Here is a 15,356-nt window from a genome sequence, read left to right as displayed (position 1 = left end):
CGCGCACTCCCAAGCTATTATGAAGAATACAGTTTTAGCCCATAATCATGTGCTTACCAGTGATTGTTCACATCCTGCTGATAAGTAGATACACACACATATGTTGATTCATCACACAACGTGTCAGTACTTTTCCACCAAGCTGCAGTACTTTGAGTGCAAATGTGTGTTCAAAACAAAGATATCTTGCCTGCTCAGGTAATTCAATCAGGAAGTGTGACTTTTAACCAGGAAGTGTGACTGTTCAATCACTGACTAGAATACCGCCACGTTGGACAACAGTGTTGTAACTGTATTCCGCCCATCAACAAGCCCTCAATAAAAGTTAGCAGCGCGGGAGAGTTCAGAGAGAGACTCTAATGAGACATTGGTCGCGGAACATGTCTCCTGGCTCTCCCAACCTGCAGGTTGAAAAATGTCAACTCTCTGACTCTGTCTCACCGTGCCCTGCCTTTTGTCAGCTTGCCTTGGATAAATAAGTAAATAAGTTTAGAACGAGTTTTAGACCCAACACTAATCAAATTATGTACAGTAGATGTGCTGGGGTCCACATTGTCGCGGACAGCGAGGTGGGTGATGGCTAGAAATCCGAGCAGTTCTTGAACGCCACATGAGCAATACCTCGCTCATCTGCGCACAACCGAGAACTTTCTACCTACTCCTTCCTTCCTTCTGCAACTCCGCCCGACGATATTAAAAAAAAAAAAAAAAAAAAAAAAAAAAAAAAAAAAAAGTAAAAAATGCGATATTGGATAATTTCTCATCTCTCACGGCACACCGGTTGAAAAACACATTGACTTATTTAGAGAAGCATGGCAGCAAGCATCACTGCGTTTTGGAACCAATTTTTAAAAAACTTAAAAGGACCAATAATAACTTATGTTTTTTTTTGGTATTATCATGTATTTCCATTTCATGTTTGTAAATAAGACTTTGTCAATGATAAAAAATTGTGAATCCACTTGAAATGGCATGCATTGGCCAGAGAAAAAAAATCATATTCTTTTTCTAAAACCATTCAGCTCTAACCTTCATCACGTCAAAATGCTTTGGTCGGAGCAGAACTCAGCAAATGAGTTTTTTAATGAATATTGTAGGAAAAAACTCCATTAGAACTTTTTGTGACATACTTGTTTGATGATGTGGTGTGAATTGTTTTTTCTGGTCTAGAATTTGCATAAGTTCAATAAAGGATGAAAAGCTTTGATCTACAATGTCTCCTGGTATAAAGAAAGGGAACATACAGTGGGGCAAATAAGTATTTAGTCAACCACTAATTGTGCAAGTTCTCCCACTTGAAAATATTAGAGAGGTCTGTAATTGTCAACATGGGTAAACCTCAACCATGAGAGACAGAATGTGGAACAAAAAAAACAGAAAATCACATTGTTTGATTTTTAAAGAATTTATTTGCAAGTCATGGTGGAAAATAAGTATTTGGTCAATACCAAAAGTTCATCTCAATACTTTTTCATGTACCCTTTGTTGGCAATAACGGAGGCCAAATGTTTCCTGTAACTCTTCACAAGCTTTTCACACACTGTTGCTAGTATTTTGGACCATTCCTCCATGCAGATCTCCTCTAGAGTAGTGATGGTTTGGGTCGTTGGGCAACACGGACTTTCAACTCCCTCCACATATTTTCTATGGGGTTGAGATCTGGAGATTGGCTAGGCCACTCCAGGACCTTGAAATGCTTCTTACAAAGCCACTCCTTTGTTGCCCTGGCTGTGTGTTTGGGATCATTGTCATGCTGAAAGACCCAGCCACATCTCATCTTCAATGCCCTTGCTGATGGAAGAAGATTTTCACTTAAAATCTCTCGATACATGGCCCCATTCATTCTTTCCTTTACACAAATCAGTCGTCCTGGTCCCTTTGCAGAAAAACAGCTCCAAAGCATTATGTTTCCACCCCATTGCTTCACAGTGGGTATGGTGTTCTTTGGATGCAATTCAGTATTCTTTCTCCTCCAAACACAAGAACCTGTGTTTCTACCAAAAAGTTCTATTTTGGTTTCATCTGACCATAACACATTCTCCCAGTCCTCTTCTGGATCATCCAAATGCTCTCTAGCGAACCGCAGACGGGCCTGGACGTGTACTTTCTTCAGCAGGGCGACACGTCTGGCAGTGCAGGATTTCAGTCTCTGGCGGCGCATTGTGTTAATGATAGTAGCCTTTGTTACTGTGGTCCCAGCTTTCCGTAGGTCATTCACTAGGTCCCCCTGTGTGGTTCTGGGATTTTTGCATTTTGACACCACGGGGTGAGATCTTGCATGGAGCCCCAGATCGAGGGAGATTATTTGTGGTCTTGTATGTCTTCCATTTTCTAATAATTGCTCCCACAGTTGATTTGTTTACACCAAGCGTTTTACCTATTGCAGATTCAGTCTTCCCAGCCTGGTGCAGGTCTACAATTTTGTCTCTGGTGTCCTTCGACAGCTCTTTGGTCTTGGCCATAGTAGAGTTTGGAGTGTGACTGACTGAGATTGTGGACTGGTGTCTTTTATACCGATAATGAGTTAAAACAGGTGCCATTAATACAGGTAACGAGTGGAGCCTCGTTAAACCTCATTAGAAGAAGTTATACCTCTTTGACAGCCAGAAATCTTGCTTGTTTGTAGGTGACCAAATACTTATTTTCTACTCTAATTTGGAAATTCTTTAAAAATCAAACAATGTGATTTTCAGGTTTTTTTTTTCCACATTCTGTCTCTCATGGTTGAGCTTTACCCATGTTGACAATTACAGGCATCTCTAATCTTTTCAAGTAGGAGAACTTGCACAATTGGTGGTTGGCTAAATACTTCATTTGCCCCACTGTATATCAGGCATCGAAGTAATGCTCATGAGTTCAACCCTTTGGTGTCAGGTGGGGAAACTCATTGAGCTGCTGGCCGGCAAGGCAGGAGTGCTGGACGGACGCTTCCACTACGGGACGGCTTTTGGTGGCAGCAAAGTGAAGGATGTGTGTGAGGACTTGATCCGCTATGGATACAATTACCAAGGGAAGGACTATGTCACTTCAGGCATCACTGGGTAATACATGACCAACATCAAGTTTTTTTAATAGAAATGTTATTACTGAACAGTGAAAATGTTCAATATTCTATTGATTCCCCTCAGTGAGCCTCTGGAGGCGTACATCTACTTTGGCCCAGTGTATTACCAAAAACTGAAGCACATGGTCTTGGACAAGATGCATGCAAGGGCACGGGGTCCCCGAGCTGTTCTGACCAGGTAGCTTTGCTTCTAAACACCTGTCAAGTTGTATGGTTTTGGAGTAATTTGTACAAGTGAGCACTGATTTTTAAATGTGTACGCCGTACATTTTTCGTGCATTACGTTTTTTTTTTTTTCCTCCGTTCGGATTTTGTCACCGTTTCGACAACAAGACAATGTGCATAACTACGTTGGTTGAATGACGCGAGAAAAGTCAGAGACACTGAGAGAGAAGAGTGTTTGTTGTGACCAGTGTTGTTAATCTTACTGAAAAAAAGTAATTAATTATAGTTACAAATTACTTCTCCCAAAAAGTAATTGCGTTAGTAACTCAATTACCTGAATGTAAGAGTAATTAGTTACTTGGCAAAGTAATTGGTGATAATTACTTTTTTTTTTTTCCCTCCAAAAAAAAAAAAAAAAAAAACAAAACATTGGCCACACTATGTGAAGTTTTTTGTGAAGGTTTTTGGTACAATTGGCCCGAGCCCAATTCTTTACCCTAATTTACCCTTTACCCTGAATCAACTGTAAAAAGTTGTTAAAATTGCTCCCATTATTGCATTTGTTCCTTTCTCTCTAATTTCGACATATGAAAGTTTTAAAACTGTTTCATCATTTAAAGATATATTCAAGTCAAGATTTTGCCGATTTAGAAGTATTTTAGATAAAAAGTTACTTAGGTTCGCTAGGAAGGTTCTCTACAACAGAGCCGTCCTAAAAAGTCTACTGCTTTAAGATGGCGGCTGTCTACTAACGCATTTAGTGCCATGCAGTGTTGTTAATTTTACTTTAAAAAAGTAATTAATTACAGTTACAAATTACTTCTCCCAAAAAGTAATTGCGTTAGTAACTCAGTTACCTGAATGTAAGAGTAATTAGTTACTTGGCAAAGTAACTAGTGATATATTTTTTTTTCTCAAAAAAAAAAAAAAAAACACACACACAGGTCACACAATTAAAATTTCTACTGTTATTGCATTAGTTCCCTTCTGTCTACTTTAAACATGTGTAAGTTTTAAAACTGTTTCATCATTTCAAGATAGATTTAAGTTAAGATTTTGCCGATTTAGGAGCATTTTAGATTTTAAAAAATTACTTAGGTTCGCTAGGAAGGATCTCTACATCAGGGCCTTCCTGAGAGGTCTACTGCTTTAAGATGGCGGCTGTTTACAAACGCATGTAGTCCTTAAAACATGTTGGCAGTGCAGCAGTGTCTGTCATTTGCATCTAGTTCTATAATATGATATCTACCGTGTCATGTGGGCGTAGTTTGTCGGCTATGGCTGCAGTCAGGTATTATTGGAGCCACCTAGCATCGCGGTTGCAGCGGCGTCTTCCCCACTCCTGCTCTGCTCTCGTCCCCGTGAGTCCGTTTCTCTCAGACTTTTTTTTATTCAACCAACTTAGTAACGCATAGTAACGCACGCCTTTCCCGCCTCAGTAACGGTAACGGCGTTGCCAAGATGAGAAAAGTAATTAATTAGATTACTCATTACTGAAAAAAATAACGCCGTTAGTAACGCCGTTATATTGTAACGCCGTTATTAACAACACTGGTTGTGACGCTGTAGCAAACGCAATGCTAGGCTAGGTGGCTCCAATATTTCCTGACTGTGGCCAACAGCCTACAATCTACGCCTAGATATCACATTCTTATAGAACTACATGCGAAATGACAGACGGCGGCATTAATAAACAGCCGCCATTTTGATGCAGTAGATGTCTCAGAAGGGCTCTGTTGTAGTGAACCTTCCTAGCGAATTTAGGTAACTTTTTATCTAAAATACTCCTAAATCGGCAAAATCTTGACTTGAATCTATCTTTAAATGATGAAACAGTTTTAAAACTTGTCGAAAGTAAACAGAAGGGAACTAATGCAAAAACGGTAGCAATTTTAACAACTTTTACAGTTGATTCACAACATTAAATGATTTCCAAACATAGCAAAGGTTTTTTTTTTTTTTTTTTTTAAATGAAACAAAACAAAACATAAAAAGGTAACACCAGTTATTTAGCCAAGTTTAATTGGCTAATTACTCTTACATTCGGGTTACTTAGTTACTAACTCACTTTTTGGGAGAATTAATTTGTAACTATAATTAATTACATTTTAAAAGTAAGAATAACAACACAGGTCATAAAGATGAAGTCTGCAGAATGAAAAGTAACGAAAGCAGAGATTTTATTCTGCCAATTTGTTGCCGTACACAATTTGCCCACAACTATTGCTAATCACTTCTCAGAATTAGCAAAAGAAATGTTCCCTGACTCAAAGATAGGTTAATTTTATCAATAGACCTTTTTAATTTATAATTGGACACACTAACGAAACACCTTCAAGTCAAACTGAATTGCGTGCTGAAGTGCAGCCAATAAGACATGGTAGAAATTGCCAAAAGTGCTACATACAATTATAACAAACGTCACTGTTAAATTGTAGTAATGATGTAGCCGAAGATATTGATTGTTCTTTGATTGCACCAGGTTATATGTTACAATATTACCAATAAAAATTTGTATTATTTTAAAAATAAGTTTTATTTTTGTTTCGTATTGCACGTTATATACACAGTGTAAGATTAGTCACCAATTTGGAAGGGCATACGTCACTATTTGTAAGATTGCCAACGGCCTCGGGTTGACAGGTATGCTTCTACAACTCTTAGGATGCAGTCCAACAATGACAATTTTGTGTTTTTCTTTGGTCGTTTTAAGGCAACCAACAGAGGGTCGTTCCAGAGACGGTGGTCTGCGTCTGGGTGAGATGGAACGCGACTGTCTGATTGGTTATGGCGCCAGCATGTTGCTGCTGGAGCGTCTCATGATCTCCAGTGATGCTTTTGAAGTAGACGTGTGCGGACAGTGTGGCCTTTTGGGATACTCTGGATGGTAAGACGATCACAAATTGTCTCTTTCCTTAACTCTTTGGCTCTCAATGATCGTTCAATCGCTGCCAGCCCCTCTCAGTCCAGATGGATTGGACATCTATCAATTTTCTTTTACTAACTACCACAACACCTTTTCTGTCACCTGAGCTGCCAGTGAATGAACTAATCAATACTATTCTCACCCACCTCACAGGTGTCACTACTGCAAGTCTTCATGTCACGTGTCATCGCTACGTATTCCCTATGCTTGCAAACTGCTTTTCCAGGAGTTGCAGTCCATGAACATCATCCCCCGTCTCAAACTGTCGCGCTACAACGAGTGACTGAACCAAAGAAACAGGCAAAAGGCTTGACGTTTTTTTTTCTTCACTCTTTTTTTGTGTATGATATTTCAGCCTTTTGCTCTACTTTTATGTAAATAATAAACACTTGATGCAGTTTTTTGTTTTTTTGCTTGAGTGTTGACAATCACATGACAGTAAGAACAGCTATTACAGACGGTTCAATACTAAAATACATATCCCAATGGAAAAACACCTTTTTTTTTTTTCGAATATACACGTCACATGATCTTCTTTCAGTAAATTGAGTGTGTGTGTCTGAGGTGGGGCGGAAGGTTGTAGCATCTCATAATCAGAAAATGCTGGTAAATTAGTGAGTTTTCCAATAATAATTGGCAATGGATTCCCAAAATATCAACTAATCACAAGGGCTTGATTAAACTAATGGGTGGCACATCTTTGAAGATAAAAGTTGTGGTATGTTCATTGACTAAGAACACAAAAATTGTGTGAAGGAAGAACTTATTTTAGTCATACCTAAAGTGACATAAAGTTTGAAATATTCATCAAAAACATTTTGAATTGTACTGTTAGTGCTTGGAGATAGAAATACTAACTCATTAATGCAAGCAGAAGTAATGAACAAAAATAGGTTTCACACAGGTGATCAAAGATGATAATATTTCCCTGTTACAACCACAGTAGTCACATAAAAACTGGGTTCCCATGTGTCCTTAAAAAGTCTTAAAATGTTTTAAATTTTAAATCCAGATAATCAACATCTTAAAGAACCATTTGATAATTTTTCAGTTTTTGGCTATTTTAGCGATGCCGATGGACAAAAGTGGTACTGTTTTGGCTTAAGTAAGACTGCATTTCCCATGAGGCCCAGCGCCCGCCCGCAAACTGCCGTAAAATCATCAATCAATTACCATATTGGCCCGAATATAAGACTGTGTTTTTTTGCATTGAAATAAGATTGAAATGATTATGACAGATCTCGGCTACTCTCCCCATTCACGATGCTAGATGGCGCCAGATATCATTGAAGCGATGTTCTGTCATGACAGATCTCAGCTACTAGTTGAACCAGTTTGCATTATTTTATTGCAATGTTTTTCCTTATTCAGATTTGTTTCAAGACTACAGTTACAGTTAGACTTCACTTTGATGGTTAATGCAGTTATTGCAATATTGTTGTTTTATCACAATAGATTGGTTTATTTACATTTCAAAAACCAGAAGCCATTCATTTACGAATGTGATTGCACTTTAGTTTACATATTTAAATGTTCAGATATTAAGATTTGAATGAGGCAAAATAACATGCTCTTTCTCTCAATTATATTGTTATAATCATTTGTTTCAGATGTACTGTAATTATTTTCCGTATAAAAATTAATTTGGTGTTCAAAAAGTCTTTTTTTCAAACTTGAAGAAGAGGGGGTCGTCTTATATTCGGGCCAATACAGTAATAAAAAAATCTAACTCCCTGTCGCCTGCAGATGGATTTAACATTACAGTGGTATGAAAAAGTATCTGCGCCTTTTGGAATTTCTCACATTTCTGAGTAAAATAACCATCAAATGTGATCTGATCTTTGTCAAAAGCACACATATGTAAAAACAGTGTCTGCTTTAATTAAAACCACCCAAACATTTATAGGTTTTCATACTTAAATGAGAATAGCATGCAAACAATGACAGAAGGGGGGAAAATAAGCAAGTGAACCCTCTGTTTAAGGAGAATTAAGGAGTGATTGAAACCAATTTTTAACTAAACAATTTAAGTCAGATGTGTGCCCAATATCTAATGAGTGATTTAAAGCTACCCTGCCCACTATAAAACACACCCCTCCGACGAATTGTCTTGATAAGAAGCATTGTCATGGTTTGGTCAAAAGAGCTATCTGAGGACCTGCGATCAGGGATTGTTGATTTGTATAACGCTGTGTAAGGATACAAAACCATCTCTAAAAGTCTGGATGTTCATCAATCTACAGTCAGAGATGTTGTCTACAAATTATAAGATAAGACCTTTATTGATCCCACATGGGGAAATCCTTGGTGTTACAGCAGCAAAGATATAGGTAGCTCAGAGGACGGCGTGATGTGGCCGTTAATGTATAACATTAGCAGCAAACATTCGAAAACACACTAATAGTCTGTACATAGTACAGAGGGAAAAAATAGGTGGCAGTGCAGCAGTGCAAATATAAAGTACAGAATTGGAAGCAATAAAAAATACAGTAGTGTGTCTGGAGAGAACTGGAGAGAGGTTGGCACTGTTGCTCCTCTCCCAAGGAGAGGCTGTCCACCAAAGATGAGTTCAGCGTAGAATACTCAGAGAGGTAAAAAAGAACCCTACAGTGTCTGCTAAAGACTGACAGAAATAACTGGCAATATGTCCAATATCTCTGTGCACACATTAACTATATGTAAAACTATGGCCAAGAATGGTGTTCATGGGAGGACTCCAAAGAGGAAGCTACGGTCTTAAAAAACATTGTTGCTTGTTTAATGTTTGCAAAAAGACACTTGTACACTCTACAGAAGTTTTGGCATGATATTTTGTGGACTGATGAAACCAAAGTTTAATTGTTTGGGAGTAACACACAATGTCATGTGTGGAGGAAAAATGGAACAGTTCACTAACATCAACACCTCATCCCCACCGTGAAGCATGATGGCGGGAGCATCATTATTTGGGGCTGTTTTGCTGCTTCAGAGCCTGGACAACTTGCAATCATTAATGGAAGAATGAATTCAAAAGTTTATCAGGATGTTTTGCAGGAAAACCCGAGGCCGTCTGTAAGACAGTTGAAGCTAAAAAGAGGATGGATGCTGCAACAAGACAATGATCCAAAGCACACAAGTAAATCAACTTCAGAATGGTTTCAGAAGAACAAAATACATGTTCTAGAGTGGCCACGTCAAATTCCAGACTTGAACCCCATTGAGATGGTATGGTATGACCTAAAGACAGCGCTTCATGCCAGACATCCCAGGAATCTGACTGAACAGTAGTTTTGTAGAGAAGAATGAGCCAAGATTAGTCCTGATCAATATGCCAGACTGATCTGCAGCTACAGGGAGCTTCTGGTTGAAGTTATTGCTGCCAAACCGGTGGCCATAAAATATTAAATGTGATGGTTCACTTACTTATTTTTCCCCCTTCTGTCATTGTTTGCATACTATCCTCATTAAAATATGAAAACCTATAAATGTGAGAGTGGTATTAGTTAAAGCAGACACTGTTTTTTTCATCTGTGTGATTTTTGACAAAGATCAGATCACATTTGATGGTGATTCTATGCAGAAATATGACAAATTCCAAAAATTTCAGATACTTTTTCATACCACTGTATTTCTGTTTCCAGCGGCTGTGTGAAGGATGAATAGTAAAACGGTAACGAATCCAGTTGTGGCTAAGCAATAGCATATGACGGCTAGCAACCGTGTGGCTTAGTGTGGCTCCCCCACCCGAACTCGTCAGGGCTGGTTAATTTGACGGGGGGTTGGCGCCAGGCATTTTTTTCCTCCTCAGACAAAACTTTTTGTCTCTTTTGTTGCTCTGCCATCTTTGAAGAATTCAAACAACGTTTATGCCACTCACCGTACTGGAATTATTTTGTCTAAATTATGTGATTTGGTCAAAAATTGTGGGACAATAATCGTTATGATACCCCCCCACCCCCGCAAAACCCACGTTTACGGGCAAACGGAAAATTTTTGGGAGCCATTCGAAAAATTCCCTGTGTCGCACAAAAATTCTAGTCTTTTGGATATTAGAACGGTGCCGATCGGTCAAGTGGTTGGGCTGTGCGGCGCGCTCAAAAAACGCGGAGGATAAAATAAAAGCTAAATAATAAAGTTGAGGAATTTTACTATCGGAGCTTTTGCAATGCAAGCCCCATATAAAAATGCTCCCTTGTGTCAGAAAGCTTTGCTGTCACCGGTCACGTGTAATTAGCCATAACGGCTAAAAACTGCCAAGAATGGCTATGAGCAGTGGTGTTACCAGGATGTCAGGTGTGGGTGGGCATTAGTTTTACCTGGGGGACAAAAAAAAAAAAAAAAGCTACAATGCTCAAGTAGGACCACTGCACCTTAAAACATGTTTGCTTTCTCCTTGAGATAATTGTTGCGGTGATATTTGGTCTAAACAAAAGTTGATTTGATTTTATTTGACTTAGAACTAGGGCTGTCAAAATTATCCCGTTAACGCGCGGTAATTAATTTTTTAAATTAATCGCGTTAAAATATTTGACGCAATTAACGTACATGTCCCGCTCAGACAGTATTCTGCCTTTTGGTAAGTTTTACAGCAAGGCTTTTTGTGCTGTCTAACAGCGAACTCTTGTGGTCGCTTTGCGACATGGTTTATTGTTTTCATGCCAGTTCACTATGGCCGCAAGACGTCTCTGGCTGACGCCTACGTTGTAATGTTGTGCTTATATGATCCTTGGACAAGATTTGTCCGTAAGTATGGTTGTTGTAAAGAATGTACATATTATGTTAGTAAGCGAAATGTTATATTTTTTGTATGAGACGCTTTTTGTTTATGTTTAGTGAACCTGTATAGCGTGCTAAGCTAACGTTATTGCTAATGCAATGCTTGTGTACTTTTTTTTTTTTGTAGTTTTACGACGGTCTAAAGAGGACAATGGTTTGAGGCCATTTTATTAATAAATCAGATGAAAAAGGAAGAAGTCTGATTATTAAGGCGGCGTTCACTAGCTGTCTAGCTTTGGAAAAAGTAGACGCTTAGGAGTGAGGACAGCATAGACAGATTTAAATGACAGTAGAGTGAAATGCCCACTACAGTCCTTATGTACCGTATGTTGAATGTATATATCCATCTTGTGTCTTATCTTTCCATTCCAACAATTTTACAGAATATATAATTTACAGAAAAATATGGCGTATTTTATAGATGGTTTGAATTGCGATTAATTGCGATTAATTATGATTAATTAATTTTTAAGCTGTAATTAACTCGATTAAAAATTTTAATCGTTTGACAGCCCTACTTAGAACACATCCATACCTGAAAAGTATGGACATGCAGGTGACAATGTGTTTTTTTAGGTAACCTATTGTGGTTCCTCGGTTTTATTTTTATTATTATAGTTATTCTTTGTTCCGAAGCCCTTTTGAGCTCAATATGACCCCCTTAGAATGCTTCAAAATGCACCAAAATCGGCAGGCAGGTTAAGACAGGTGCAATCTTTGATACCGTGTAAAGACAAATTCAAAATCCAAATACACTATGTAGCGCCCCCTAGCAGTCATTCTTTGTCCTGCCGATGCTTTGAGCCCTACTTTGACCTCCTTAGAATGCTTTGAAACTCACCAAACTCAAAAGCCAGGTAAACAGTGGTGAAAACTTTGATAAAATGTAAAAAAAAAAAAAAAAAAAAAAAAAAAAAAATCAAAATATGCGTAAATGTGTGTAGCGCCCCCTAGGAACAAAACCAACATTTTTTTTTTTTTTTTTTTTTTATTAAGGTGAAAGAGGAGGTAACAACAACAACAACACATCAGTACTATATGAATGGGATACCATACGCGGTGCCCAGACTGCTGTTAGTACTACATCCAGTTTTCTTTGGGTGGGCAGAGCGTGTCCATGGATGGGCACTGCCCACCCTTGCTCCCCACCGGTAACGCCCCTGGCTATGAGCAAAACATTGGATTATTTGAAAGTGGCCTTCTCTGAGCCCAGATCAAAACCCTATTGAACATCAATGAAAGGATCTGAAACATGCCGTTTGTGGTGCACAGCCTTCAAACAAAGCCGTTTGCCAATGAAAAGTACGCCAGTAGACCTACTGAGAAGTGCTGAAATCTTATGGAATGGAATATCAAACAAAAAAACATGAACTCTTTCAGTACTTTGATGATGATGGACGTCCAGTCAGCTGCCTTATTCTGTGAATTTAAATTAGTTTGTCACAAAAGTAGATGTCCAATCTATTCCAACTGGGCTCTTCCAGTTCGAATGGATTGGACGTCTATCGCAGTGAATGGCATGGATACATAATCATTCAATGGTTTTATACTGGTTGCTTATGTGTATTCCACACTATTTCCAATGGGAGCAAATAATGTAAAAAATAAAGTATTGTACTGAACTATTAAACAGAAAAATAAATGAACTCCAACCAAATTTTGGTTTATTAAAATGCATGGAAATCAAATTTTAAAAAGCATAATCTAGTCAAAGCAATACCATTAAATCCTTGTCCCATTTGAGAGTTGCAGCCATGAATAAGATGACATGTTTGTTTTGCTTGCGGGATGTCATAACCTGCTTTGTATCGGGCGACATTCATGTCAAGTCGACAAAATCCCTTTTCGGCTATATGATTTCCTCCCATCAAAGGCTGAATGCCACACACGCACACAATCAGGGTCTTGAGCAATGGGACAAAAGACGTGCACATCCGCTTGTGATAAGCGGAAGGATGCACCTGTCCTTGTTAATTGGCAGCAATTAATGACATCCTTTTTTTCCTCACTTTTTTGTATTACATCTTAACATTTCGTTATGTGTGAGTGTGTGTTGCAGCTTCCACAAAAACAAAAAAGTCCAACGAAAAAGTCCTCTACGTTGCGGTGAGTAATTCAGCCATAATCCGCCTTTCTCCTCTTCTTCTTCTTCTCCTCCTCCTCTCCTGTGGTTCCATTCATATTCTAATCACAGCTTTCCCTTCTCCAGCTCTCAGGCACTCCATCAGAGCGTCGACCAGCCCGGGGCTTTACACTTTTACCCCCCGCTCCCCCTTTTTCTCACTCACTTTCTCTTCTCTTTGGCCTCCCCTCCTTTTGTGACCGTCCCCATGCACTGCTTGTCGGAGGCGCACCAAAATAAGGTTGAGGTGATAAACCCCCGGACAGGAAATCAGTATTACTGCACTGTCGCACACTTTATATAGCTGAATGGCTCGCCGTACTTTTGTGAAGCAATTTTAGAAAACGAGAAGAAAAGTTTGTTAGCACAGATTTGAAGCGTATAAGTATTGTGTGAAGAGTCTACACACAAAAATAGCATTTTTGAGACTTGCATGTTAACAAATAGTGAACAGACTGTTTCATTCTTGACTTGCAAAGAGAGAAATTGATGTTGAAAACGCCTATTGACGTCAATAGACGTCCAATCCATTTTAACTGGGAGAGGCTCAAAGCATAGTTGGATGGATTGGACGTCTATTGCCTTTAACGGCAGCCAATGAGTTAAGATGTGTAAGGTCACAAGAGATTTGTAAAACAACACAAAAACCAAACATCCAGAAATTCCCAGAGAAAAATGCATACGAGCCACACTTATTTGAATTTATAGCTTAATTTTTATTTATTTTTTTAAGTGTCACAATTTGTTATTCATAGTGTTATGAAAAAGTATCTGAACCTTTTGGAATTTCTCACATTTCTGCATAAAATCACCATCAAATGTGATCTGATCATTGTCAAAATCTTACAGATGAAAAGACAGCGTCTGCTTTAACTAAAACCACCCAGGCATTTATAGGTTTTCATATTTTAATGAGGATAGTAATCAAACAATGACAGAAGGGAGAAAATAATTAAGTGAACCATCACATTTAATATTTTATGGCCACCCCTTTGGCAGCAATAACTTCAACCAGACGCTTCCTCTAGCTGCAGATCAGTCTGGCACATCGATCAGGACTAATCTTGGCTCATTCTTCTCTACAAAACTGCTATAGTTCAGTCAGATTCCTGGGATGTCTGGCATGAAGCGTTGTCTTTAAGTCATGCCATAGCATCTCAATTGGGTTCAAGTCTGGACTTTGACGTGGCCACTCTAGAATGTGTATTTTGTTCTTCTGAAACCATTCTGAAGTTGATTACTTCTGCGTTTTGGATCATTGTCTTGTTGCTCGATTCAACCTCTTTTTAGCTTCAACTATCTGACAGACGGCCTCAGGTTTTTCTGCAAAACGTCCTGATAAACTTGAATTCATTCTTCCATTAATGATTGCAAGTTGTCCAGGCCCCAAGATAGCAAAACAGCCCTAAATCGTGACGCTCCCTTCACCATGTTTTACTGTGGGGATGAGGTGCTGATGTTGGTGAGCTGTTCCATTCTTCCTCTACACATGACGTTGTGGATTACTCTAATTCAACTTTGGTTTCATCAGTCCACAAAATATTTGGCCAAAACTTCTGTGGAGTGTCCAAGTGTGTTTTTGCAAACATTAAACGAGCAACATTGGGTTTTTTTTAGACAGCAGTGGCTTCCTCCGTGGAGTCCTCCCATGAACACCATTCTTGGCCATAGTTTTACATATAGTAGATTTGTGCATAGAGATATTGGACTGTGCCAGTGATTTCTGTAAGTCTTTAGCAGACACTCTAGGGTTCTTTTCTTTCTGAGTATTCGGTGCTGAACTCTTGGCATCATCTTTGGTGGACGGCAACTCCTTGGGAGAGAAGCTAAAGTGCCAAACTCTCTCCATTTGTAGAGAACTTCTCTGACTGTCAATTGATGAACATCCAGACGTTTAGAGATGGTTTTGTATCCTTTCTCTTTAATTCTCCTTAGGTAGAGGGTTCACTTACCCTTTTCCCCCCTTCTGTCATTGTTCATTCATTAAAATATGAAAACCTATAAATATTTGGGTGGTTTTAGTTCAAGCAGATACTGTTTTTTCATCTGTGTGATTTTGACAAAGATCAGCTCACATTTGATGGCGATTTTATGTAGAAATGTGAGAAATCCCAAAAGGTTCAGATACTTTTTCAAACTTCTGTATATTTTGATCAGCGACCCTTGTGAGGATAAGCGGCATGACAAATGAATGAATGTATATTTAGAATTTTGTATTAATTATATTTTATTCAGAATTACAGTGGTACCTCGACATACGATTGCATCGACATACTATCTTTTCGACATCTGACGTAAAATTTGACTCGTCATTTGTCTCGACT

General features: G+C 38.6%; 1 protein-coding gene across 3 annotated transcripts in view; it reads left to right on the top strand.

Moving 5' to 3' along the window:
* The window catches only part of polr3b (polymerase (RNA) III (DNA directed) polypeptide B), a 74,096-nt gene extending 66,584 nt beyond the window's left edge, over positions 1 to 7,512 (top strand). For all 3 annotated transcript variants that reach the window (XM_057836411.1, XM_057836410.1, XM_057836412.1), the window contains 4 exons: positions 2,875 to 3,041; positions 3,129 to 3,242; positions 5,943 to 6,116; positions 6,309 to 7,512. In XM_057836411.1, coding sequence (XP_057692394.1) covers positions 2,875 to 3,041; positions 3,129 to 3,242; positions 5,943 to 6,116; positions 6,309 to 6,438 — 585 coding nt within the window. In that variant the 3' untranslated portion in view covers positions 6,439 to 7,512. The remainder of the gene's footprint in view (positions 1 to 2,874; positions 3,042 to 3,128; positions 3,243 to 5,942; positions 6,117 to 6,308) is intronic.
* The last annotated feature ends 7,844 nt before the right edge of the window (positions 7,513 to 15,356 follow it).

Source organism: Corythoichthys intestinalis, chromosome 5, assembly GCF_030265065.1.
Source record: "Corythoichthys intestinalis isolate RoL2023-P3 chromosome 5, ASM3026506v1, whole genome shotgun sequence".
Classification (NCBI taxonomy): Eukaryota; Metazoa; Chordata; class Actinopteri; order Syngnathiformes; family Syngnathidae; genus Corythoichthys; species Corythoichthys intestinalis.
This window is presented reverse-complemented; position numbering and strand designations above follow the sequence as displayed.